At 48.1% G+C, this 26983-nt stretch overlaps 1 protein-coding gene across 2 annotated transcripts; it reads right to left on the reverse strand.

The window, feature by feature from the left end:
• Nucleotides 1-4555: 4555 nt before the first annotated feature.
• On the reverse strand, nucleotides 4556-26925 carry NOL9 (nucleolar protein 9). Of its 2 annotated transcripts, none has more exons than XM_030324983.2 (12): nucleotides 26550-26925; nucleotides 24481-24700; nucleotides 22281-22408; nucleotides 18907-19042; nucleotides 18688-18781; nucleotides 18035-18132; nucleotides 13292-13453; nucleotides 12794-13091; nucleotides 11696-11807; nucleotides 10249-10426; nucleotides 8608-8741; nucleotides 4556-7921 (listed from the first exon to the last, which is right to left on the reverse strand). In XM_030324983.2, the coding sequence occupies exons 1-12, from the start codon at nucleotides 26904-26906 to the stop codon at nucleotides 7772-7774; spliced, it is 2067 nt and encodes a 688-aa protein (XP_030180843.1). In that variant the 5' UTR covers nucleotides 26907-26925; the 3' UTR covers nucleotides 4556-7771. The 2 variants fall into 2 exon arrangements, with proteins under 2 accessions (XP_030180843.1, XP_030180842.1); XM_030324982.2 differs by having other exon boundaries at nucleotides 18688-18784.
• Between the last annotated feature and the right edge of the window lie 58 nt (nucleotides 26926-26983).

A 26983-nucleotide genomic window follows, 5' to 3' on the forward strand; every position in this document is an offset into this window, starting at 1 on the left:
TTCACTTTTAATGGCCATATGGGGTCTGGGGAACAAAGTTGAAGAGAATCTTCAACTTGAATTTAGAGTAAGGGCATCCCAGACTGGCGTTGTCCGCAGGCATATAGCAGAATTGCACAAAAATCCTCTATCCGCCTAGACCTCAAATTTTTCCTACAAATAATTTTAAAAATACAATGTCCAATACAGAATCAAGGATAACGAGGCACAGAAGGAAAAAAGGCTCCATGGTGGAAAACCACCAGAAACCCACAAAAACTCGAAATACTGACTCAAATACCTCCTTATCTGATCTCCACAATAGCTCTGGGTGGTAGACACAACTATTACCCCCACTTTGAAGATCATGAAATGGAGGTGTGGAGGCTAGGGACTTGCTGAAGGTCATCACCCCACTAGAGGGGTGTAGTTCAGCACGGGTCAGTTGCCTCTCATCTGTGTCCCTAAAAACTCACCGCATGAGAGGGTCCTTAGAAGGGAAAACTAATGAGGGGTGCCTGGCTGCCTCAGTCGGTGGAGTCTGCAACTCTTGATCTTGGGGTTGTAGGTTCAAGCCCCACATTGGGTGCAGAGATCATTTTAGAATAAAATCTTAGGGGCACCTGGGTGGCACAGTCTGTTAAGCGTCCGACTTTGGTTCAGGTCACGATCTCAGGGTTCATGAGTTCGAGCCCGGCATCGGGCTCTGTGCTGACAGAGATTCTGTCAGAGCTTTGGATTCTGTTTTCCTCTCTACCCCTCCCCCACCCCTGCTCACAGTCTCTCTCTCTCTCTCTCAAAAATAAATAACCATTAAATTTTTTTTAAATAAAATCTTTAAAAAAAGAAAGGAAAACTAATGAGGAGAAAGGAATCATGCCTGATGTGCCTTCTGTGCTCTCCTCAGAGAGTCCTAGAAGCACAAGAACAGAGCCTAAAGCTGACCTTGTGCCACGGCTAAGAGCCACAGCATCTCCATCATGGGAGGGAACAAAGAACAGACGTGCCCGGGACCACACAAAGGGACACCTGCCCAGCCACCTGCCCTCACGCGTCAGGGACAGGTTCTTGGAGGATGATGAACGCACATGGGAGCAGATGAAGAACCAAAATACTCCACCAAGGAGAGAACAAGTGGCTTTCTGGGTGACAGTCTGGAAACAGGCATTACAGTGCCAATGCTCACACCCTACCACCCAGCAATTCCCTTCCAGGAGCTGCCATAGTCTTTCACAAGCGCACAGAGATACAGGTGTAAGGACGTCCGCTATGGTGTCATTTACAAGGGTGAAACATTGGAAACCACCCCAAATGTCCTCTCACAAAAGGCCAGTTTAAAAATTAAGGTGTAGCCAATACATATCAGGACGCCACTAAAAAGAACGAGGTAGAATTTTTATGTATCAGCATTTTTTAAGTTTATTTATTTCGAGGAGGGGAGGTGTAGAGAGAGAGACAGAGGGCCAGGGAGAATCCCAAGCAGGCTCTGCACTGTCAGCACAGAGTGTGACGTGGGGCTCAAACCCACAAACCACGAGCTCATGACCTGAGCTGAAATCAAGAGTCGGATGCTTAACTGACTGAGCGACCCAAAGGGTTTCCCCAAAGGGAAAAACATTTTAAAGGGCTTAAAGGCACGATCAAGAGTACTCTGAGGCAGAAAAGGGGGCCGTTCTCTGCCGTCCATGTGTGGCAGGTATGATCTGGGGGACACCGCCTATGGCCTGTAGCCTACATTTCACTCATGCCTGGAGATAATCTCCTTCATGAGAAGGCGGTGATGGACCTTGAGCTCACTGGACATCAGTCACGGGGACTCGTATATCAGTATGATAGACCTGCTAACGTGGCCGGCACACTTGTATTTTATTCTCTGGCTGCCCCCCCCACAGAGACACCAGCCACGATAGGGGAGTTTTGCTGCGGGGTTGAGCCGGAGGAAGGAAACATCAGCAGTGGAGACCCCTTCCTAGTAGGGGATAACCTGCGATGAAGGGCCTATGTAGGTATTAGGGGCAATTCTCCACGACTGCCTGCTTCATAAACCTGCCTCGGGCCAGCCAAGGGTGTGACAGGGGTTGGGGGCCAGAATGGGTGCTCTCATCTGAGCACGCAGAAGTCAGTGGCCAACGCATCCCCGGGCCGTTTCTCTTTGGCCAGGAACGGGGTGTTTCCCGGGCCAGGGCTCCGGCTCTGGGGTGCTGGAATGCCATTTGATTCCACGCTCACATTCCTGACCCCCGCTGCCAAAATGTGTCACGGCGTGTATCAAAAGAGTACTTAAAAATATTGATGGTTTAAGAGGACTTTCAAGGCCTTTCTTGAGAGCTTCAAAGACCAGGCCCAGGAACCTGGGCCAGACCATTCTAGCAGTGGGGACACAACTGTAATGCACAAAGCGTGGCAGTTTGGAGGGTCTTGGAGCACACTTACCCCCCACCTTCCATCTCGCACAGAGGAAGCTGGATAACCATCCGTCACCGTTGGCCCTTCTGAGGCAACTTGTCAGTTCTGCCACGAGAGCAATTGTTTTTTTCATGTTTACTTATTTTTGAGAAAGAGAGAGCGAGCGAGCGAGCAGGGGAGGGGCAGAGAGAGAGGAGAGAATCCCAACCAGGGTCTACACTGTCAGCGCAGAGCCAGATGCGGGGCTCGAGCTCACAAACCGTGAGATCATGATCCGAGCCAAAACCAAGAGTCTGGACACTTAACCGACTGAGCCACCCGGGCGCCCCACTACCAGAGTAATTTTTTTTTAATGTTTATTTATTTTTGAGAGAGAGAGACATAGTGTGATCGGGGAGGGGCAGAAAGAGAGAGAGACAGAGGGAGGCACAGGATCCGAAGCAGGCTCCAGGCTCTGAGCTGTCAGCACAGAGCCAGACGGGGGTCTCGAACCCACGAACCATGAGATCATGACCTGAGCCAAAGTCGGATGCTTGACCGACTGAGCCCCCCAGGCGCCCTGCCAGGAGTTGGATGGCTGAGACAGAAAGCCTCCCCTTCCCGCCTTCTCAGAAGACAGGACGTTACCTGCAGCCATAAATCAAAGCTGGCGGCTAAAACTGGCTGGACAACCCCCGCCTTCCATGTTCTCAGTTCATCATCTCACCAATTAACAAGGACAGAAGTGCCCAGCCCCGAGAGCTTCCTCCAGGGCTCAGACTAATTCCGCAAGCGTGGGGCGGTGGCCCCTCTGAGACCCGCAAAGCCTCAAAGCCTCCTCTTCTTGCTCTGGGTCGTCAACCCTCCTTGTTGGACAAAGAGGCAGAAAACACTCACCACTTCCCGGGCGGAGGCTGAGCCAGAACCCACGTTCTGGCAGGACTGGATTCACACTTGCCCTCTGGTGGCACCTTGCCTGGCCCTCGAGCCACGTGTCAGACACACACACACACACACACACACACACACACACACACACACAATCTCTGCCCACCTAGACCCAACACCAGAGGGCTTCTCCCAGACTCAGCCCCAGGCTGAATCTGTCCAACTGAATCGTCTGCACAGAAAACCAGAGCTTTCAGCCCCACCAACCTGCTTCGCCTTGGACGCAGGCCCCCTGGGTGCTGCATATTTGATGGTATGGATTTTGTGGCCATGCTTCACACCGGCTCCTTGCTGGTTTTCTCCCTTCCCATTCCCAAGTACGCATCTGCTCCCTGGAAAAGGGCTCTCGCGGTGCCGGCTGCCTCGGCGGGTGCCTTCCCTCCTTTCCTGGAAAGCAACTCCACGAAGACCCTCATCTCTGCAATCCCAACAGCCAGCAGCTGGCCGGCCTCCTCGAGAGGAAGTTCTCAGTTTGGTGGCCTCTCCCCGCCCGACAGATGTTCACAGCCCAGACACCTTCCAAAGCCTCGGGAAAACCCACACCACGGTCCGCTGAGCACCACAGTGGCATCAGGGCCCGTCGCCATGGCAACCCTTGGCTTCCCAGCCCAACACATCGTCTGCCGGCTCGGCTCTATCTGCTGACTCCCAAGACTTTGCTTCCTCAGCTCCCGGCATTCCCAGATCGGACCTGCCGCCCCTCGCCTCCACGTGGGTCTTGCTGACTGCCCGCAGCTACCCCCTGCCCCACTTTCCCGGGCAAAGCCTTTCTGAAAAGGACTCCTTCCCCCTTACAGCAGTTGGCTCCCTGGTTCGGGCTCGCTGGTCGGCCCAGGCTCCTCCCCTCCGCCAGGCCAGCGTGGGGACAGCGAGGACAGAGTTGGGAGTTGCTGGGCTCGCATCACTGCGCTCAGGCACAGACCCCAGGCTGGTTTTCCTCTTTAATTTGAACCTCTCCGGCAGCAATACGCTCTCGGAGATGGGGCGGAAAGGACATAGCGTTTTCTCTTAATTTACATCCTCGGGCCCAAACAAAACTTAAACTCCCACTGCGCTCAATATTGTGCCGGAAAAGGGCACCGGCATCTGCTAGGATTTCCTGTCTTCCCTGCTCTGGCATCCAGATCCCACGTCCCAATGCTCTATTCTCCCCAGCGTTCGTCACAACATCTCCTGCGTTCAAATAACTCCCTGGAGTAAAATGGTCTATCTGTGCATACGTAATAAAAGTACACAATTAAACTCATGTTCTCAAAAATCTTTAATGATACAGAAGTTCACGTGTTAACTGAAAAGAGCTGCATAGAAAACCATACATACGGCAGGACCCCCAATTCTGTAGAACACACGTGCCGTTTAGAAAAACACCAGACGAGACAGTGATCACCCACGTGGTGTGGCTAAAGCCACGTACCACACGTGTGACGTGTTCATACAACTTGAAAAGCAGTTCAGTGGAAGTCTATGAAAAACTTCTAGGAACGGGGACTCAGTGGAGGGTATGGAACCCACGTCCCTGGTTGTGACAACAGTACACTTGGCTAGAAAGGGAAGACAGCTGTGGATTTAAACATTTAGTTTCTTCGACCCAGTGTGACCGTAAGGAACACGATCTTGGTCCCCGTCTACACTGCCCCGCCACGTATAGACAAGTCTCATGTACCCCACGCACAGGCACCCGAGGGAACAGCCACCAACCCATCTCAGAAGTAAACAGGCTGAGGTCAAATATCTCTTGCAAAGTTCCTCGGCTGGCCCGTGGCCCCTTGGGATTCCAACTCAGCTCGGACATCAAAGCCTGCCACCTTACCCACTATACGGCCACATCGAAGCCTAAGGAAGGAAGCTAGCAATCGGACAATTAAAAACAAAAAAATCACCGTCTGGCACAACGGAAGGAACCTGCTCCCGTGTCCTCTGGTGCTCACGCGGCTGGGCAGAAACCCGAGTCCAGCAGGTAAGCAGCCACCTGTCACAGGGGTCCCAGCAGAGGGCTGGGCTCCGTCCACCCAGCCCAGGGCCCCCCACCCCCGCAGGCCTCTTCCAGACCGATTTCGCAAACATTCAAGGCACCTGAAGGGCCAGCTCAACTGGCCCTCTCCCCTTTCTCAGACCTCGTTTCCATGGCCAGCTCTCCGGGGGGGTCACCGCTCCCACCCCCAGGCCTAACAGAGGACAGCTGGGAGCTGAACTTTGTTTACAAAATAAAACCCCAGGATCCAAGAATCTTGTTATCTATTTTCACATCTATCTTTCCTGTAGAGGAATCTCATTAAAACAACCACAAAAGGAGCAACCAGGGGTTTCAAGTTCTGAGTCACGTTATTTCTTTTTCTTAAGTAAGCATGGAATCATACACACACACATACACACACACGGAGTTTTTGTTGAGAATAACTCGAGTATAGAACTTCCTACCATACTGCTGACACTGACAAAGGGACTGACATCCGGGGCGGATGGCACCACTGCCAGTCTGAGCAGGCCCACTGAGCTGGCCAGAGAGCCAAGTCCCCAGGGTCTCAGCCTCCAGAATGTCCCAGGCAGGTTCCTGGGCCCGTGCTAGCCCGATGGCCATCTGACCGGTGGCTGGCAGCTCCCTCTAGCGGCAACGCTTGTTTACGTCACTCGTGGACAGCCCTGAAGAGCAGAAGGGAAATCGGGCCAAAGGCAGGCCTAGATGGAATGAAAACTCAAGTGCCAGGGCCCTACTTTCCTTCCTCTGGACACCTGCTGCCAATGACCTACAGTGGGGACCACCGTAAAGACACAAGGAAGTAGGGAAGGAGGCAGAAAGCTGATGATGGCAGACTGTTAAAATTCTTGGCAAGGCCAAGATAGAAAAACACACACAAGGTAAATTTAGAATCAAATAAGAGGCAACTAAGTTAGACCTTAAACAGTCTAGGGAATCAAAACCAATCCTGGAGGGTGGCAGAGTTCCAGTGAGAATTTGTGAGTGCGGGTCTCCGAGATGCGAGGGGCCACCAGAGGAAGTAGGACGGTGATAACCGATGAACACAGATGAACACAGATGTTAAAACTCACATCGGAACGACCTGCCTTCCACACGAGCCGTAGGAAGCTAGAATTCACAAGACTAGTTTGAAATGCTACCTCCATCAGATTCTCACTGATCTAAGTGCACAAATGACATGATCCCACCTGACACCCTTGTTTACTGAAACCACTTCCAACCCTGGGGGATCAGGAACTGGGATAACCGGGAAAAAGGCAAAGGATGGATTCCCATCATCTTCCCCAAAGCCATCTGGGAGAATGGTGTCATCGCCGGCCTCCAGTGCCCCTAGGAGAAAGCGCTCGTGACACAGAGTTGTCCGTCCTTATATACGAGTTCAGGTCCAGCTGTCAAAGGCAAGATGGGGCTTCCCACAGGTGCCCTGTCTGTCCTTCCAACAGCCTGGTGTGCAGCTCTGTGCACATTGGGTCTTCAACCTCAGATGAGAAGTCAATTAGGACAGACAGAGTTGTAAAGAGGCCACAGGAAAGATTTCCTGGATTTCAAAGCAACTTTTTCAGCTTACAGTCATCAGATAAAACAAAAAAACTCCCCAAAATACAAAGGGTTTTTGAGTCCAAACTTTGTTAACTATTAAGCCTTGATTAAATTGAGCAGACCGAACATGATCTTTTAACACCGGACACACCAGGTCACAGGAATGGAAGAGAACGTGGACAACACCAAATGACGGGATGAGAACGACCGCCTGGCCCTGACCGTCCACAAGTGGAGCCCACTGCTGGACCTCCTGTCCGTTTGCCATCGCTGCTCGAGGACGAGGGGAGCCCCCACACCCTGTTATGCTTGCGACCCCGCTGGCCGGCCTTCCTTCCTCTTTGGTAGATTTCTGTGGCCCTAGTTTCCCTATTTTTATTCAGATTCCCAAAACCAGGACGTTAAAGAGTTTTTTGAGGCATCAACTGTATTCTTTCTGTTCTAATGATGTCCAAACTTTTTCCTGTTGCTTTAACCCTTTAGAAAATAAAAAAGTACGATGAACCATACAGTACACTAGGGCAGAACTCTAGATCACGTAGCTTGGAAAAGAGTTAAATTTAGAGGTGCCTGGGTGGCTCAGTTGGTTGGGTGTCTGACTTTGGCTCAGGTCATGACCTCACGGTTCGTGAGTTCGAGCCGCAGATCAGGCTCTGTGCTGACAGCTGGGAGCCTGGAGCCTGCTTCTGATTCTGTGTCTTCCTCTCTCTCTGCCCCTCCCCAGCTCACGCTCTGTCTCTCTCTGTCTCAAAAATAAATAAGAAAAACATAAGGAAAAAAAAAAAGTTAAATTTACTCTCAACAGATCCACGAGTTACCCAGGGAGCTCTGCTTGCTGCGTCACCGCACAATTCCCGCCATCACCGTCAGTCTGACGTCAGGCTGCAGACCGAGACGAGTTTTCTGGTAGAAAAGCTCCTGCCCCTATGGACCACATCAGTATCAGTTTATTTTTCGATAGAGCTTAGGTTTCGGGTGTACTTTCTCTTCACGTGTCTCCTCAGTTTCTCTTGCTCCAATTTTCTCTGATGCTCCAGGAAGTTTAGAATTATAATCTGTTGTGACGTAAGGTATTGTCCCTTCAAGCCCACGCTGAAACAGAAACAAACACAAGGAGGATGAGGGAAAGTCCCAAGTCCTGCCAGTCAGAATTTGTAGTGTTTCTTTTCTTCCCCAGAAAATACTGTTAAAAGTGAGAGTCTGAGAAAGGCCCTCACACTCCTAAGGCCTCTGGTCCCCCTCCCCCCAGACAGCTCACTTGATGCAACTGGCCCAGTCACAAAGGTCACTGCCTTCTTTCTGTCCAATTCAACTCCGCAAACACATCAACCGAGAGTAAGTGGGCGTGGGTGTGTTTCTCTCTCACACAAGTTAGGACAAGCAGCTAGGAGGGGTGGGACGTCCATGGCCTCCCCAGGCCGCCAGAAGGCCTTGCAGTCTGGCTTTCAGGCCACCACACAGATGTCCTTGGCCAACACGACCTTCCCATCAATGTGCCCAAAGACTGTCCTCAGGACGGGGTAACTCTGGAGAGATCACCTCTGCTCTCTTTGCCCACAAGCTACTCCTGGGATGATGGCTCTACCACTGGACCCCTGACCACAAATGGCGGCAATTCATGGTCTTGGACCATGAGGCCACCCTGACACTCTATCTGCCTCATCCAGCTTCTACAACCAAGTGTGAGTTTCCCACACAATAACGTGTTTCCATGACTCTCTTCGCCATGGACACGACCAGCAACTTTCAGGGCTGCCCCTGGGAGTGTGAGTGCTCACCTGGCTCTTGAAGACACACTGCGGAATGGAAATGGCTCCGACCAAGAGGCAATTCACATTTCTTAGCTCTTCTGGGGGCACAGGAGTGAGGATGTGGTACAGCCGCTTCTCCATGTCGATCCCTCTACAAATTCCTTGAAGACACACAAAACACTAAGATATCCTTTCTGGAAAATATTAAATCTCCCTACCACTGAGAATCAAAGAATGGCTTTTAAAATAAGAATTTCAGGGGGGCCTGGGTGGCTCAATCGGTTGAGCATCTGACCTCAGGTCATGATCTCACGGTTCGTGGGTTCGAGCCCCACGTTGGGCTCTGTGCTGACAGCTCAGAACCTGGATCTTGCTTCAGATTCTGTGTCTCCCTCTCTCTGCCCCTCCCCCGCTCATGTTCTGTCTCTCCCTCAAAAATAAATAAACATTAAAAAAAAATTTTTTTAATAAAAAAAATAAAATTAATTTCCATTTCAACTGTGTTTTGCTTTGAAAATACAAAGTTCCAAGAGACAGGAGTATCTGACGACTCTTAGTCCCCTTCTCCTTGTTTAGCTGTGAGGAACCAAAGTGGTCCATATGCCAGAGTCCCGGACTGTCTTCAATAAGGCGCACACAGACCAGAGGGAGAAAAGCCACCATGAGGAACAGACAGACGACACAACCTTTCCCCATCACCAATTCCTCCTTCAGGGTCGGTACCAGGTGACACAGTTTCTGTGGAAACACTTCTGCGGAGCAGTAGTATATGAAGCAAAAATTTGTGATTATTTAAGGGTTTTGCTAATTTCGGGTTACATAAGTCCAGCACCCTTCTAGAATCATACCCTGACATTTATTGACCTCAGTGAGCCAGGGGGACAATCACATGAGGTAGGCCTGGCGAAGGAGGAAGGGCCCCGAAGCAGTATGAGGCCAATGGTCCTGGGCCCATGTGATGGGGACCACCAGGATGTGACATGATCATGTCTGTCCTCAGACCACCCGACCGTGAAGTCCGGCACGGAAACACTGGCCCAGACTCTTGGCAGAGTAAGAAGAAATGAGACGGACGGAGGAATCTGACGTCCCTGGGAAATGAGCTACCAAAACCTGCTAGCAGGTTGAATGTGGTGAGCAGAGGTGGACCCAGGGCAGGTGGACCCAGGGCTGGGTGAATCTTCCAAGGATTCTTCACAGGCCTGGGAACAGGAGAGGATGCCGGGTGGGAGGGGTTCTGGGGAGAACATTAGGACCTCAGTCATGGACCTAGGACTCAGATGCCAGTGAGATACCCAAGTGAAGACACACACTGCTAATGTGGGCTTGGAACTCAGACACGCAGTCAGGCTACAGAGATCCAGTGAGATCAGCCTAAAGGTAGATCTAGGGTCCCAGCATGGGGACAGGTGGCCTAGGGAAAATGTGTCAAGTGAGAAGAAGGTCATGACCGGGCCCTCAAGAATCTTAGATGTAGAGCTGGCAGGAGAAGCAGAGAAAATGCTGCTTCCTTCCTGCCCACCAGCCCCCAGGCCCACTGTATAGAAGCCAGAGGCACTCTCTGATCACTCCAGCCGGGAGACTGATACAAGGTCAAGACCAGCCATTTACAGGCGGAGAAGGGGATCAATTTCAGTTGATATACAGACATGGTTTACTCTCACTCACCAAATCCCAAGCAATCACAGATTGGAGTCTGGGCGAGCAGGATTGGTCCATTTGCGTACCCTCTAACATCATCTAGGATCTTGCAAAGACCAACCCAGCTGGCATTCACAGCATACAATATATGAGTAGGAGCGACGTCAGCATGAGTAATTCGGAGAGCAACTGCATTGAAAGGGACCTGGAAAATAAATGTGCATCTCCCTCAATTAATTCAACTAGAAAGATTACTTTTAATTTTTAAAAGTTGACTAACCAGCTATCTAAAGTTACGTTGGCCAGAGGCACCTGGGTGGCTCAGTCGGTTGAGCATCTGACTTTGGTCCAGGTCATGATCTTGCGGTTAGTGAGTTCAAGTCTCACATCAGGCTCGCTGCTATCAGCACAGAGCCCGCTTTGGATCCTCTGTCCGCCCTCTCTCTGTCTCTCCCTTCTCTTAACTGCTCAAAAAAAAAAAATAAAAATAAAAAAAAAAAAAAGAAAAGAAAAGAAAAGAAAAGAAAAGAAAAGAAAAGAAAAGAAAAGAAAAGAAAAAAGAAGGAGGGAGGGAGATTAGTAAGTTAGTTATGTTGGCCCAAGTGCTTACCAAAAAGTATCTAAACAGAATGGAAACGCTAACAAACATTGGCTAAATATTTAACACAGAGAAATTCAAAAGAAGTTCTTTGCCAGCCAACACTTGCTAGACACCTAAACTGATGTCTAGAACTTTCTTGTCTGAACAGACACACAAGACTCAAGCAAGTCTCAAGATAACCTGAATGGGGTGAAGTCTACGGGGATTCCAAGACGCAAATGCAAGCGGGGTGAGCCTCCCCTTCTGACCACTGTGAAGACTCACTGCTTCCACATGACCGTCTTGGGAGGTCCGGCCCAGCCTCTGTTTTCCGCGTAAGATGCCAAAACACGCAGCTCAAAAGTAGAAATGCTAGAGCTGGGCTCCCCAGCGCCACCTCCGGGATGAGGCAGAACGTTCTTTTTTTTTTTTTTTTTTTTTTAATGTTTATTCTTGAGAGAGAGAGAGAGAGAGAGAGAGAGAGAGCAAGCACAAGTGTGTGCAGGGGAGAGGCAGAGAGAGAGAGAGAATATCCCAAGAAGGCTCTGTACTGTCAGTGCAGAGCCTGATGAAGGGCTCGAACTCATGAACCTTGAGATCATGACCTGAGTCGAAATCCAGAGTCACTTAAATGACTGAGCCACCCAGGCACCCCCAGGAAGAACGTTCTTAACCAGCACGAAGCACAGTCATGCCCAACACAGGGCAGCAGCCAAGAGCGTGGACTCTCAAGCTAGAGCTTTCAACCTCCCATCTGTAAACTGAGGCAGTTACAGAAGCCACAGAACAGGGCTGTTCTGGGGGTAAGAGGCCAGAAGAACACCCAGCTCACAGGAAGCCATACAAGTGTTGGCTAAGTAAACAAAGACAATTCCTTGTACAAGTTCAGGTTACCTGATAGGGTGTCAGACCATGTAAAGGATAAAGTGGTTTTGGCACCGGGGGCTGCAGCTGGCCGAGGTAACCCAGTACCGCCAGATCACGAAGAACTTTGTTATGCGACTCTCTGAAAAGTAAATCAGAACGACGTAGAGATTTAACCTTACACATCCACCTCGCGCTCAGCAACACAGTACGTTGGTCATTACACAGATTATACATACATGAGCACACACTCCCACCTTGACATTGGCACACCCTGCCTTTCTGTAAACCCACTGGAAAAACATGACGCCTAAAGACTCGCCTTTAAATAAAGGCTCTTGGCAACCAGAGCTGGAGGCCGCTTCTGGCTATGGGTCTTCCTCAACCTATGATGTGGTTTCATCCTCATACACCCACCGGAAGCTGAAAATATGGAAGGATGAAAACGCCTTTAAGACACCTCGCACAATGGGGCGACTGAGGGGCTCAGTCAGTTGAGCATCTGACTTGGCTCAGGTCATGATCTCAGGATTCATGGGTCCAAGCTCCGCATCAGGCTCTGTACTGACAGGTCAGACCCCAGAGCCTGCTTCGGATTGTGTGTCTCCCTACCTTTCTGCCCCTCCCCTGCTTGTACTCTGTCTCTCTCAAAAATAAATAAATAAACTTTTGAAAAAAAAATTAAAAAAAGTTTTTTAAAATTTTTAAATGTTTATTTTTGAGAGAAGGAGAAACAGAGCATGAACAGGGGAGGGGCAGAGAGAGAGGGAGACACAGAATCTGAAGCAGGTTCCAGGCTCCGAGCTGTCGGCACAGAGCCCGACGTGGGGCTTGAACCCACGGACCGTGAGATCATGACCTGAGCCGAAGTTGGACACTTAACTGACTGAGCCGCCCAGGCACCCCTAAAAATTTTTTTTGGAAATCAAACCATCTTAAATCAGGGACTGTCTGTATTTCCATTGGGAAAATAATGGCTCAGAAAATAGCCGATTCTCCTTCATAAACATGTAGCTGTGGCAGAGATTTGAACATTTGTACAGAAATTCTTCCCTTTAAGGAAATGAGAGCAGAGAGGCTTGTTACACTGAAGAGAACTCCATCCTCCATCCACGGTGGCTGACTCACCTATTTCTTGGCGTTTTTCTAAATGCAAAGTCTGACTGGACGCAAATCAGCTTATGTCCAGTGAACACAACGGGACTCTCCTTTTCTTCATCGGCAAATTCCAAACTCTCTGTAAACTCCGCCAGCTGGAAACCTCTGTTCCGGATTCTGGACTTGCTCTTTGTGTACAGGCCGTCCATGTCGTCTACATAGTCAGGAGTGAGGTTTGGCATGTACTTACTCCGCCCGGAACTGAACTGGACCACGTGGCTGGGAGACAGCAGCCGGATGAGATCGATGAGAAGCAGAAGCCCCTTGTCTGTGAGGAAGGTGACACGAGCAGTTGGCACACTAAAATGCAAGGACACGTTTCTACGAGAAAACGGTACATCTGTCTGCGACACAGAAAGATCAGTAAGAACGATTTCCTAAGAACGGGGCTTCAGCGTTACTGCCTGAAGCCAAAAGCTTACTCGTACCGCCCACGCTTTGCTGCGAGATGCGCCTCCGCAGGCTTACCTGACACCCAGCCCATCGTGTTGACGATGAGAGGGGCCTCTCTCTTGTAGGAGCTGAACACGTACTGTATTATCTCAATATAATTCTCATAGTTGTTTTTACAAGAAGGTTTCCCATAATATACCATTTTCTGCGGTGTCCTCTGGTGAGTAAAAGGTGGTCCTAGGAAGATAAAGGTGAGAGTTTGCAGGACTATTTAAAAAGAGGCGAGGGCTCCGTGTCGGCCATTGCCAGTGACAAAGATTCGCAAGAAGTTCAAGATTATCTATCCTACCACTGGGAATAGCTGTATCTCGTTTTCAGAATTCTAAGCTTTCAGGGCATCTGGGGGGCTCAGTCATTAAGGTCATGATCTCAGGGTTAGTGAGTTCAAGTCCCACATCAGGTGAACGCGAGCCCCACTTCTCTTTCTCTCCCTCTCTGCCCCTCACTCACTTGTGCCTTCTTTCTCTCTCAAAAAAAAAAAAAAAAAAAAAAATCTTAGCTTTAAATTTAATACAAAGACATCTTCATGTTCTTTTAATGTTTATTTTTGAGAGAGACAGAGACAGAGTGGAAGTGGGGGAGGGGAAGAGCAAGAGGGAGACACAGAATCCGAAGCAGGCTCCAGGCTCCCAGCTGTCAGCACAGAGCCCGACAGGGGCTCGAACTCACGAACTGTGAGATCATGACCTGAGCTGAAGTTGGATACTTACCCAAAGGAGCCACCCAGGCACGCCCCCTCATTGTCACATATAATTAATCCCAATTCTTATTATGTCCTAATATGGCCATTCATTTACTGAGCACTGACAAGACACTGATGCTCAGTGAGCCAAGTCAGTATCTTTCTAGATACTCAGGATACACGTGTGAACAAAACCATATCCCCATCCTCGGACAAGTAAGCAGCAATCACTCACTAGCATGTAGCACTTCCTATGCCCCATGTATTTCACAAGTAGTCTCTAATTTTCATAAAAATCCTATGAGGTAGGTAGTATTACTACACCCATTTTTATAGAGGAGGACACAGATTAACTGACTAAGGTCATACAGCTAGTAGATACCAACTGCACTTGAACTCAGATGATTCAGCTCCAGAGAAAACGTTCCTTTTTTCTTTTTTTTTTTAATGTTTATTTATTTATTTTTTGAGAAAGAGGGAGAGGGAGAGGGAGAGGGAGAACGTGAATGGGGGACAGGCAGAGATAGAGAGAAGACAGAGAAACCCAACAAGTCTCCGTGCTGTCAACACAGCCCCACACAGGGCTCGAACCTATGAACTGTGAGATCATGACCTGAGCTGAAATCAAGAGTTGGATGCTTGCTTAACCAACTGAGCCACCCAGGTGCCCCCAGAGCAAACATTCCTAACTGTAGCACCAGTCCGTCAAAACTGACCTACTTCCCTTATCTGGCTGGTGACCAGGACCACACGGCACCACGGTCAGCAGGGTGAGGGCCTTGGTTAATGTGGTTGGTGCCAGGCCACCTGGGACAGGGCTGGCAAGGCTCCCCTCAAAGGTGGAGTAAGGGGACTTGGGGCAGCCCACAGCTGAGGAAGTGGCCTGCACAGCAGAGGGATTGAACAAATACAAAGAGACTGAGTAAATATGTAAATACACTGACAACAATCACAGCCAGGGTTCTTATCATCAGATATGGAACTTATAAATACGGGAGGAGGAAGGCTAACTAGAATAAACCCAGGGTGTCAGACCAGAATCAGAATGACTGCAGTAAACTTGTGGCTCTTAATAAATAGAAAACATGTACACAGAAGCGTAAACGTAGTGTATATGTATGTACGAATACGTACGCACGTAATATACACGTATGGGTTTAAACGTGCATGTATTTCCTAGCTCTGTCCACCGAGGGGATCTACAAGCAGTGACACCCCAGAAGAAGTAACAAATAATACACCTAGTTACAGACAGAGTGGAATACCCTGGCAAACACTTATCTTAACCAAATGATCAGAGGCAACCTCTCTGGTGACAGGGCCAACTGACAGCTTGCTGCCATGATGCACTGAGAACACAGCACCACACCTCAATCAAGCCATGAGGGGCACTCGACAGGTACTCGTCCAAATTGCCAAGGTCATGAACGATAAGGAAAGCTGGAGGAACTGCTCCAGACCGAGGACTAAAGATGTGCAAATATACGCTGGGCCGGGGCAGGCAGCTGGATGATGGACGAGGGACAAGTACTCCAGCAGTTCAGCTGCTCTGATTTGGTGGCTGCATTAGGATTATATAGCGGAGCGTCCTTGTTTGGGGAAACACCTACTGAAATATTAAGGGGTAAAAAAGAAAAGTAAATGCACTGGGGAAAACATAAAAGAAACAAAGGAACAATGAAACCAGCTAAAGAGCAAAGTCCAAACAATTAGTTTTGATAAAACTGTAAAAGCAACGTGAATGCTCTACTTATTCTCATTGTCAAAAAGTCTGTTAAATCTAGAACATATCCAGCAACGTGATACATCATCTGCTTCTCTTAAAAGTCAACTAAACAGGGATGCCTGGCTGGCTCAGTTAATAGAGAGTGAAACTCTTGATCTCAGGGTTACCAGTTCGAACCCCACACGGGGTACAGAGATTACTTTAAAACTCAAATCTTAAACCTGTTAAAAGTCAACTAAACAGGGGTGCCTGGGTGTCTCAGTCAGTTAAGCGTCTGACTTTTGATTTCAGCTCAGGTCATGATGTCAAAGTTCATGGGATCAAGCTCCATGTCGGGCTCCATGCTTGGAGACTGCTTGGGATTCTCTCTCTCTCTGCCTCCTCCCCTGCTCATGTGCATGCTCACTCTCTCTCTCTCTCTCAAAATAAATAAACTTAAAAAAAACATTTTTTAAATAAATAAATAAAATTTTAAAGTCAACCAAACAAAAATCACACAACTATCTTGACAGACACAGAAAAAGCACTTGACGAAAACCTAACGCCCTTTCACGACAACAAACATTCCACACGCTAGGAAAAGAAGGCAGCTTCTTCACCCTGAAGAAGGAACGCAACTGACAATGAAAACCCACAGCTGACAGCATGGACAGCATGGTGAAGCGCATTCCCTCTAAGATGAGGAATAAGAAATGTTTCCTCCTATTCAACACTGTACTGGAGGTCCTAGCCTTTTCTTAGACAGGAAAAAGGAATTGAAGGCATCCAAACTGGAAGGAAGACGTAAAACTATTTCTATACGCAGATGACGATCTTCTATCTAGAAAATCCAAAGAAATCCGTAGGAAACCTACTGGAGGTAATATGGGAATTCAGCAAAGTTGCAGGGTACGTGGTCAACACACAAAAATCATGTGTGTTTCCATATACCAGTAGTGAAGAATCTGGAAAGGAAGTTAGAAAAGCAATTCCACTTACAGTATTAGCTAGAAGAATCGAATCCTTAGGAACAAATCTAACCAAGGAAGTGAAAGACTTCCACACTGAAAATCACAAAATTTTGCTGAAAGAAATTAAAGAGCTAAAAAACTGGAAAGGCACCCTGTGTTCGTAAGAAGACTGATCACTGGGGCCTCTGGGTGGCTCAGTCGGTTAAGCGTCTGACTTCGGCTCAGGTCATAATCTCACAGTTTGTAGGTCTGAGCCCCGTGTTGGGCTTTGCACCGACAGCTCAGAGCCTGGAGCCTGCTTCGGATTCTGTGTCTCCCTTTCTCTCTGCCCCTTCCCCACTTATATTCTCTCCACCACCCCCCCTCCAAATAAATGAATAAATCTTTTAAAATCAGCAAAAAGAAAAAAAAATTATGCTTAGTGAAAAAAACAGTCACCCAAGGACAGATATTGTTAAGGTCTCACCTACAGGAGGGGCTTGGAGTAGGTGAACTCACAGGGACAGAAAGCAAAATAGAGGTCACCAGGAGCAGGAAGGAGGACAGGTGCTATTTAACAGGGACACCATTTCAGTTTGGGATGACTAAAAAATTCTGGATGTAGGTGATGATGGCTACGGAACACTGTGAACGTACTGAATGTCACTGAACTGTACGCTTATCAGTGGTTAAAACAGTAAATAGTATCACATTTTGTATATTTTACCATTAAAAAAAAAGCAACATGGGATTCTGGATTGGATTCTGAACCATAAAAAGGAGTTAGTAGGATAACTGATGGATTTTGATTAAAATCTGTAGTTAACAGTACTGTGTCAATGTAATTTCTAGGTTTAAATCATTATATATGGTTACATAAAATGTAAATACTATAGGAAGGTATGTTTCTGATTTACACACAACAAAGTGGGTATTAGTTCCATTTACCAAAATGGAACTCTAGAAAATCACCATCGTTTTGTTTTTTGGAAGCTAGGAGAACTGTTATAAGAAGACCAGGAGTTTGGGTGGAAGGGGGAATATTCACTTTTACCCTTTTTTTTTCATATTTATACTTTTTATTTTTTTAGTTTTTTCTATCATTATGTTTGAGTTTTATAAAACCAAGACACTTAAGAAATATACAACACACTTTCTTGCTAATATAAACAAAGATTAAAAAAGGGGGGGGAGGCTGGGTGGCTCTGTCGGTGAAGCATCCTACGTTAGCTCAGGTCATTATCTCATAGCTCGTGAGTTCAAGCCCTTTGTTGGGTTCGTGCCGACAGCTCAAAGCCTGGAGACTGCTTCAGATTCTGTGTCTCCCTCTCTCTCTGCCCCTCCCGTTTGTGTTCAGTCTCTCTCTCAAATACAAATAAACATTAAAAAAAAAAAAAAAAAAGGAAACGTGTAATACATACCTAGAATTGGTTCTGTAATATTAAGTAAAGAAATGCAACCTGGAGGCGTAAATTCTGTCTGTCCCAGATCACATTCCAAATAGTCAACACAGGAAATACTGAAAATTTGAAAGGAATAAAGAAAACCTTAGCTAGCTTTACTATGTCAAATGAATACATAAGATCTCATAGATTTTATGCAACACACAGGCATAATCCACCCTTTTAGAGTCTTTTAGGTTGGATGCTCCAAACATGACAATCAACGAAAAGAAAATGTGCAGGCACGGTCACAGTGTCCACTCACAATATGGATACAACTTGGTACTACCTAAAATTTTACTTTTGAAATACAATGGAATTTCCCCTACTCTGAACCTCTGGGTATGGACAAATACAGAATCTAAGACAGGCAGCCCCTCTTGTCCCCTCGCTGATAAGCGAGGTCAGTCACTGTCTCGCTCTCAAACACAGCAGAACAGAGACGGTCATCGCTCAGCTGAACGGCTTTGCACAGACTTGTAGACAATCTCTACTTAGACGTCAAGATGCGTTCCTGTCTAGTTTCTTAAGTCAAAAATCCTATTTCATGCCCCAAATCTAATAACGTGTCTAAACAAAAAAAATTAAGAAACAAACAAAAAATAAAAACAAAAAAAACCCCCCACTCTTACCTATTTAGCAACTGGTTAATCAGGTATCTATTAAATGTTGACTTTCCAACGTCCTGAGAGCCACAAACCAGAATGACAGGGCAGCCGTCTACTTCTTCTGGAGGCAAAAGAAACATTGACGCCTAGGATTAGCCACCTTCTTTAGGGCTCTAATCGCAAATCATAACCCTCTGAGGCTCTGGTGGACGAACACTCCGTTTATCACTGCACGCCACTCACCACAGGACACAGTGACTAGCTCTTCCATGGCAGACAGGGCACTCTCAGTTAAACGAAGGCCGTTCTTCTTCTTCTCTCTTTTGATGCCAACAGACCTCAGGGCTAAATGTTCAGAGTTAATCTGGAAGGTTGGGCTCTGAAATTAACAATGCAAGCTTTAAGAAAAGATGAACACAGTGGCCATTTCTTCCTCTAGCTCTAGGCTAGTAAACCTCAAACAGTTGTGAGCTACAAAAGATAAACCTGGCCCCTCCTTTCTCTCACGCCCAAAGCCAACTCTTCCGTAATGCTCGTCAGCTGTCCCTGCAGTCACCCCTACCTGTCCTCCTAGCTCACACATACTTCCAGGCTGCCGTCACCTCTGCAGGAGGCCCCCCCAGGAAAGGAAAACCTGTGCAAATATAAAAGTGATTGCCCCAAGAACAATTCAACAGAAGACCACAGCTGTCCAACAGGTTGGTGATTTAGAGTAACATCAAGGCAGTCTCCAAAAACATAAAGTAAAAAGACAAAGAACATGCACAGAGCTGAGAGCACACGGAAGACAGGCCCGCTAACCCACCGGCGCTCCAGCGGAAGCAACAGGAAACCACGGAAGCAACCCACAGCATCAAGAGCAGACCCTCGCGGACGCAGGTGGGGTTCGGAGGGAATAAGGCCTCTGGGGTGAAGGTGAAGAAGATCCAGGAAGAGTCCCCCATGCATGATCATATCCTCGTGCAATTCATCACCCCCAAGATAAAGACATCGTAGAAGGCACGAGAATCAGTCTGGTGTGTGACTTCCTATCAGCAACTCTGAATTCTAGAGAACAATGGAGCAAGGCCTTCAAGGTTTTGAGGAAAAGACTCTATACTCTGCTCAACTATCAGTCACGGAGAGCAAAATAAGAGTAACTCCTGGGGAGAAAAAAAAAAGAACATCTTATGAGATCATATAAAGTTCACCATCTGCCGGATATGAAGAAATAAGGCTAGAATGTAGTAACACACATTGGGGGAGGAAAGTTACCCAAGAAAGAGCATGAGGAATATAAACGGTGGTGGTGAAGTCCCAGAAAAAAATAAATAAATAAAGTTAAAAATAAGTGGAAAAAAAAAATCAAGGCGTTTAGAATCTTTGCTTACAAGAAGCAAAGCTCGGTAACACGGGGCCTCCACCTCCTTCTCCACGGTCCTCACCAAGCTACTGGCTTCTGCACTAGATTAAACTGATGCAACCACAACAGTGCATTCGCTGTCCTGCCCCCATTTCATACCTTCTGTCACTCAAACCTCCAACACCTACTTACTAGCTCTGCTCCCACTCAGTGATGATCCTGATCTGCTTCCTGGAGCAAAACGAACCACTCAGAAGAGAACTTCTACTTGGCGCCCCCCCCCCCACACACACACACCCCTGCAGCCCATCCCACCATCTCCTCCTGCTACTCCTACTCTAGGTCAGCTGCCTGTGCTCCCAAGGCCACTGCCCCAGCCTGCAGACACCAGAACCAGAAGCCTTCCTTCGGGACGCCTCACTTCGAGTGTCCTCACCTCTCTCTGCCGCATCCTCGGCACCCTCCCCGCTCTAGATCATTCGCACCTGCTGTGTCCAAACCTGTTGGGGCTTTTTCATCCATCTTAACAAAAAACAAAACTCTGACCACACTCCTCCAAATACTGTATCATTTCTCTCCTTCCCCGTACCACTTAACTCTACAAAGGCAAAATCTCTTACTATTAAACCTGAGAGTTGCTCTCTGCCCAGGCTCCCGACCTTATTCCAATCAGTCTGCCCCACCCGCCCCAGCGGTCTACTGCGGACACGCTAGTCCAGACCACACGCCTACACGCAAGCTCCCTTCTCAGGCCTCACCTACCATCAGCATCTGCCACAACTGCCCACGTCCAGCTCCTCTGAACACCTCTTGACCACACTCTGGTTTTTCTCTACCATCAGTGACCACTCTGTCTCAGCCTCTGCTGTTTCCTCATCACACCTCTTCTGGTCTCAGCGCCTAAGGGCTCAGACTTCGAACCTCTCTGCCTCTCTGTATCCACTCCCTTGGTGTTATTATCCCATCTCACGGCCCAGAGACCATTCTGCTGAAAGCTCCCAACTCCAGAATCACACATGCAACTGGCCACTTGACATCTCCAATGGTCTAACAGGCACCTCAAAGCTAACATCTCAATCTGCAACCCCTACCCCCCCCCCCCCCGTCAGTAGGGCGGTTAGGCTAACAAGCTTGAGCTTGATGTCATCGCTGATTCTTCCCCATGCCTCACATCCAGTCAGCCTGATAAAAATCCTGCAGGTTAGGCTCAATTTATGGCTCATGGGAAACAATTATAGAAACAGAGCCTGACTGTTAAGAAATTAAGAACGTGACCAGCAAAACTTTGGAGACGACAGAGAGATGACAGAAAGTATAAGTGCATCAACGTACATTCACAGAGAAAAATTTATTCACTGTCTCAAGTGAATGAATTAAGATAAAAAGATAACCATCCTGAGGTGCCTGGGGGGCTCAGTCGGTTAAGCTTCCAACTTCAGCTCAGGTCACGATCTCACGGTTCGTGAGTCTGAGCCCTACGTCGGGCTCTGTGCTGACAGCTCGGAGCCTGGATCCTGCTTCGGATTCTGTCTCTCTCTCTGTCTCTGCCACCCCTCCCGGCATGTGCTTTGTCTCCCTCTCTTTCTCTCTCTCTCCACCCCCTCAAAAATAATCATTTAAAAAGAAAAAAAAAAAAAAGAAAACCATTTAAAAAATTCCAAAAGTCGGGGCACCTGGCTGGCTCAGTCGGTAAAGCATGCAACTCCTGACTCTCAGGTTCTGTGTTTGAGCCCCACGTTGAGAGGGAGGTTAAAACAAAACTTCGAAAAAATAAATAACAACTCCAAAAGGCATTTAACCACTTACAATATGAAAGAATGGCTTTCGCTAGGGAACAACACGGGGAAGGTGAGACATTTTTCATGACAGACCGTTCTACACAAACCTTTTCACCATACACACATATGACATTTTGTACAACCTGCACCACAGCACAACAGCCACGCTGCTCTCTAATCGAGCATCCTACAGTCATCTGATAGGACTGTGCTGGTGAAACTAACGAGCACAACTGAATGAAAACTGGTCGTGGGGCGCCTGGGTGGCGCAGTCGGTTAAGCGTCCGACTTCAGCTCAGGTCACGATCTCACGGTCCATGAGTTCGAGCCCCACGTCAGGCTCTGGACTGATGGCTCAGAGCCTGGAGCCTGCTTCCGATTCTGTGTCTCCCTCTCTCTCTGCCCCTCCCCCATTCATGCTCTGTCTCTCTCTGTCCCCAAAATAAATAAACATTAAAAAAATAAAAAAATAAAAAAAAACAAAAAACTGGTCATACCTCTTGTACAAAGACATAAGATAAACCCGGGTGGCTGACTAAGAAGTTTACAGTGGAGGTTCTCAGCTGTTCCAACATCACAATGGAACACAGAGGAGAAAAATTCTTCATCAACCAGCATCTGTCATCTGCAAAAAGAAAAATTAAGTACTTTAGAAATAGTAACTCCAGGGGTGCCTGGGGGGCTCAGTTGGTTAAGCAACTGGCTCTCAATTTCAGCTCAGGTCACGATCTCATGGTTCAGTTCATGGGATCGAGCCCTGAGTTGGACTCTGCGCAGACAGCACAGACCCTGCTTGGGATTCTGGCTCCTTCTCTCTGTGCTTTTCCCCTGTGCAAGCAGGCATGCACTCTCTCTCTCTCTCCCAAAAATAAACAAACATTAGGATAAAAAAAAAAAAAAAAAAAAAAAAAAAAAAAAAAAAAAAAAAAAAAGATGGGAATGCAAACTGGTGTAGCCACTCTGGAAAACAGTATGGAGGTTCCTCAAAAAACTAAAAACAGGACTACTCAAGGGCCCAGCAACCACACTACTAGGTATCTATCCAAGGGATACAGGTATGCTGTTTCGAAGGGGCACGTGCACCCCCGTGTTTATAGCAGCACTATCAACAATAGCCAAAGTATGGAAAGAGCCCAAATGTCCATCGATGGACGAATGGATAAAGAAGACGTGGTATATTGGGGTGCCTGGTGGCTTTGTGGGTTAAGCGTTCGACTTTGACTCAGGTCATGGTCTCGCGGTTGGTGAGTTCAAACCCCGTATCATCAGGCTTTGTGCTGACAGCTCAGAGCCTGCAGCATGCTTCAGATTCTGTGTCTCCTCTTTCTGCCCCTCTACCACTCATGCTTGCACGTGCTCTCTCTCTCTCTCTCAAAAATAAATTTTAAAAAATTAAAAAAAAAAAAAGGAAGATGTGGTATATATATATATATATACAATGGGATATTACTCGGCAGTCAAAAAGAATGAAATCTTGCCATTTGCAACTACGTGGATGGAACTGGAGGGTATTATGCTAAGCGAAATTAGTCGGTCAGAGAAAGACAAACATCATATGACTTTACTCATATGAAGGCTTTAAAATACAAAACAGATGAACGTAAGAGAAGCAAAAAGAATATAAAAACAGGAAGGGATCAAAACATAAGAGACTCTTAAATATGGAGAACAAACAGAGGGTTACTGGAGGGGTTGTGGGAGGGGGGATGGGCTAAATGGGTAAGGGGCATTAAGGAATCTACTCCTGAAATCACTGTTGCACTATATGCTAACTAACTTGGATGAAAATTTTAAAAATAAATTAAAATAAATAAATAAAAAGAATAAAAAGAAAAGAAAAGAAAAGAAAAGAAAAGAAAAGAAAAGAAAAGAAAGAGAGAAAGAAAGAAAAAGAAAAAGAAAAAATAGTAACTTCGTTAAATTCTACACTGTTTAGGACCACCTTCTCCTCAGCTGAATTGTCAACTTTTTGAGAGCAGTAATTATGTTAAGGGCCTTCTTCAAGAAACCATACTGCATAATAAGAACACACCTGGATGGAGAGAGAAGTCAATCCAGGATTGCTTTGGCCACACTCTAGCTGTGTGGCCTTGGGTAACTTTTCTCATCTGAAAAATGGTGAAAATAAGTTTCACTCACAGGACCCATGTGAAGGTTTAAATAGACACAGAAAAGTGTACAATATCTAGGCAATAGGAAGCATCTAAAAATATTAGCCTTGGGGGCACCTGGGTGTCGCAGTTGGTTAAGCGTTTAGGTCCAGGTCATGATCTCACAGTTTTGTGAGTTTGAGCCCCGTGCTGGGCTCTGGGCCAGCAATGTGGAGCCTGCTTGGGATTCTCTCTCTTTCCCTCTCTCTCTGCCCCTCCCCCACTTGTGCTGTCTCTCAAAATAAACAAAAGTAAAAACAAAAATACAAATATTATTGGGGGCGCATGGATGGCTCAGTCGGTTGGGAGTCTGACTTCAGCTCAGGTCATGATCTCATGCTTCATGGGTTTGAGCCCCGCGTCGGGCTCTGTGCTGATGACTCAGAGCCTGGAGCCTGCTTCCGATTCTGTGTCTCCCTCTCTCTCTGCCCCTCCCCCGCCTGCACTCTGTCTCTCTCTCAAAAATAAACATTACAAAAAGATAAAAATAATAACACTAGCCTTATTATAGTATACCCTCAGTAAATTATCCATTTATTTTCCTTACCCCGGTTAAGATGAGATCTGAGCAAAGCTCGGGCTTCCCTTTTCACCTCCTTCTTGCTTTTCTCAGGCACAGAATAATGAACTGCGTTGATAGTAAGGCGAGAATGAGTGTAGGTAGAGAAGACATCTTGGGCAGGGTGGCCTTGGCTGATGGTATAACCTAACACCTGCACCTGGCCATAGAGGCACGTCACACGACAGACCCCGCTAAAAGTAAAACCCTACAAGGAAAGGGGGGTGGGCAAAAAAGAAGAAATAACATGACAAATCCTGTTACTAATGACTGCAAAAATTTTTTTAATTAATTAATTTTGAGAGCATACTCATAAGAGCATGAGCAGGGGAAGGGTACAGAGAGAGGAAGAGAGAATCCCAAGCAGGCTCTACCCTGTCAGTGCTGAGCCCCACACAGGGCTTGATCCCATGAACCGTGAGGTTATGACCTGAGCCTAAATCAAGAGTTGGACGCTAGGGGCGCCTGGGTGGCGCAGTCGGTTAAGCGTCCGACTTCAGCCAGGTCACGATCTCGCGGTCCGGGAGTTCGAGCCCCACGTCGGGCTCTGGGCTGATGGCTCAGAGCCTGGAGCCTGTTTCCGATTCTGTGTCTCCCTCTCTCTCTGCCCCTCCCCTGTTCATGCTCTGTCTCTCTCTGTCCCAAAAATAAATAAACGTTGAAAAAAAAAAAAAAAAGAGTTGGACGCTGAACCAACTGAGCCATCCAGGTGTCCCCATGACTGAAATTTTCAAAACTTTTTTTTTTTTTTAACTAAACTCTATGCTGAACATGGGCCTCAAACTGATGACCCTGAGACCAAGAGTAGCATGCACCACCCACTGAGGAAGGCATCCCCTTCCTCTTAAAAAAAAAAAAAAAAAAAATGTGTTGGGGCACCTGGGTGGCTCAGTTGGTTAAGCACCATACTTCAGCTCAGGTCGTGATCTCACTGTTTGTAAATGCAAGCCCCGCGTCGGGCTCTGTGCTGACAGCTCAGAGCCTGGAGCCTGTTTCGGATTTTGGGTCTCCCTCTCTCTGCCCCTTCCCTGCGCATGGGCTCTCTCTCTCAAAAATAAACATTAAAAAAAAATTGAAAAACATAAAAAATAAAAAATATGTCTAGAGGTGCCTGGGTGTCTCAGTTGGTTTCAGCCTCTGACTCTTGATTTTGGGTCAGGTCATGATCTCACAATTCGGGAGATCGAGCCCGGCATCAGGCTCTGTACTTCGTGTAGAGCCTGCTTGGGTTGGGATTCTCTCTCTTTCTACCTCTGCCCCTCTCCCCTGCTCGTGCTCACTCTCTCCAAAATAAAATAAAATTCTAAACTCTTAGTTGCTATTCACATAACAAGTAACTTCTAAGTAACAACACGTTGTACTAGGTGGCCATCGGGTACTGATTATCCTTAACCTAATTTCATATCCCACCACAGCTACAGAGATGGCTAGTGTATACAGACACATGAAGAACAAGGGGGTCCCATGAACTGGGCTCTGCAGCTGTCACAGACCTATCTCTACCAAGGCCCACTGCCTGCCAAGTTTCTCCCGTTCCTGGGTTTTCACATCCCCCCGGCACTGCAGGAAGACCTCCCACACCAGCATCCAAGTGAAGCGCCCAGGTCCTGAAATTAAGCTGCCTGGGTTTGAGTCTTAGCTCTGCCCCTACTCTACGCCTTTCAGCAAGTTACCCAAACTATACCTGTTTCTTCGTCCGTAAACATTTACGGAAATGAAGGTAATGACTCCATAGAGCTGAGAGTATTAAAAGGGTTCATAAACCTAAAACACTTAGAACGGAGAGCCCGGCATCTCTAAGCACCCCGTAAACGTGAGCTGGTCCTGTTATTTCCTGCTATTAGATTCCCTTCGGCTCTCAAAGCCTAGAGCTCCACAACAGGTTCCTAGTCACCCCCTGCTCAGCACCGCCGCCAGGAGAAACGCTCTCGACTCGGGGCCGCAGAGCCCGCACGGTCTTCTCCCAGCCCGCGAGTCCCGGAGCTGCTCCCCATTCCCCCCCCCCCCCCCCCCCCCCGATCTCGGCCGGCCAGCCTCCCCCCACCGGCGCGACCCACCTGGTCCCGCGGCAGCAGCAGCAAGGCGCGGCCCGGGCCGGCCGGCCGCACCGGCGGGATGGGGAGGGTCGTGGGGCAACTCGGGGCGGGGGCCGCGGCCGGGGCCGGGCTGGGGGCCGCGGTCTTGGGCCTCCGGGCGGCCGAGCGCGACACCAGGCAGCCGCTCTCCCGCCAGTCCGCGCCGGCCGCCTGGGCTTGTAGCAGCCGCCGCCGCAGGCGCCTCCGGCCGCACCAGCGCAGGGTCCCGAGCCGGCGGCGGGGCCGGCGGCTGAGGACGAGCTGGGGCCGAGCCTTGCGGGCCCGCAGCCACGTGGAGCGGGAAGCACCCCGCTTGAGAAGCAACTGGGCGTCCGCCATGTTGGCCACGGGCGCCTGCCGCGCGAGAATCTCCCGAGATCCGGTCGCTCCGCCCCTCGGTCCGTCGTGCGGCAGAA

Source organism: Lynx canadensis, chromosome C1 (assembly GCF_007474595.2).
Source record: "Lynx canadensis isolate LIC74 chromosome C1, mLynCan4.pri.v2, whole genome shotgun sequence".
Taxonomy (NCBI): Eukaryota; Metazoa; Chordata; class Mammalia; order Carnivora; family Felidae; genus Lynx; species Lynx canadensis.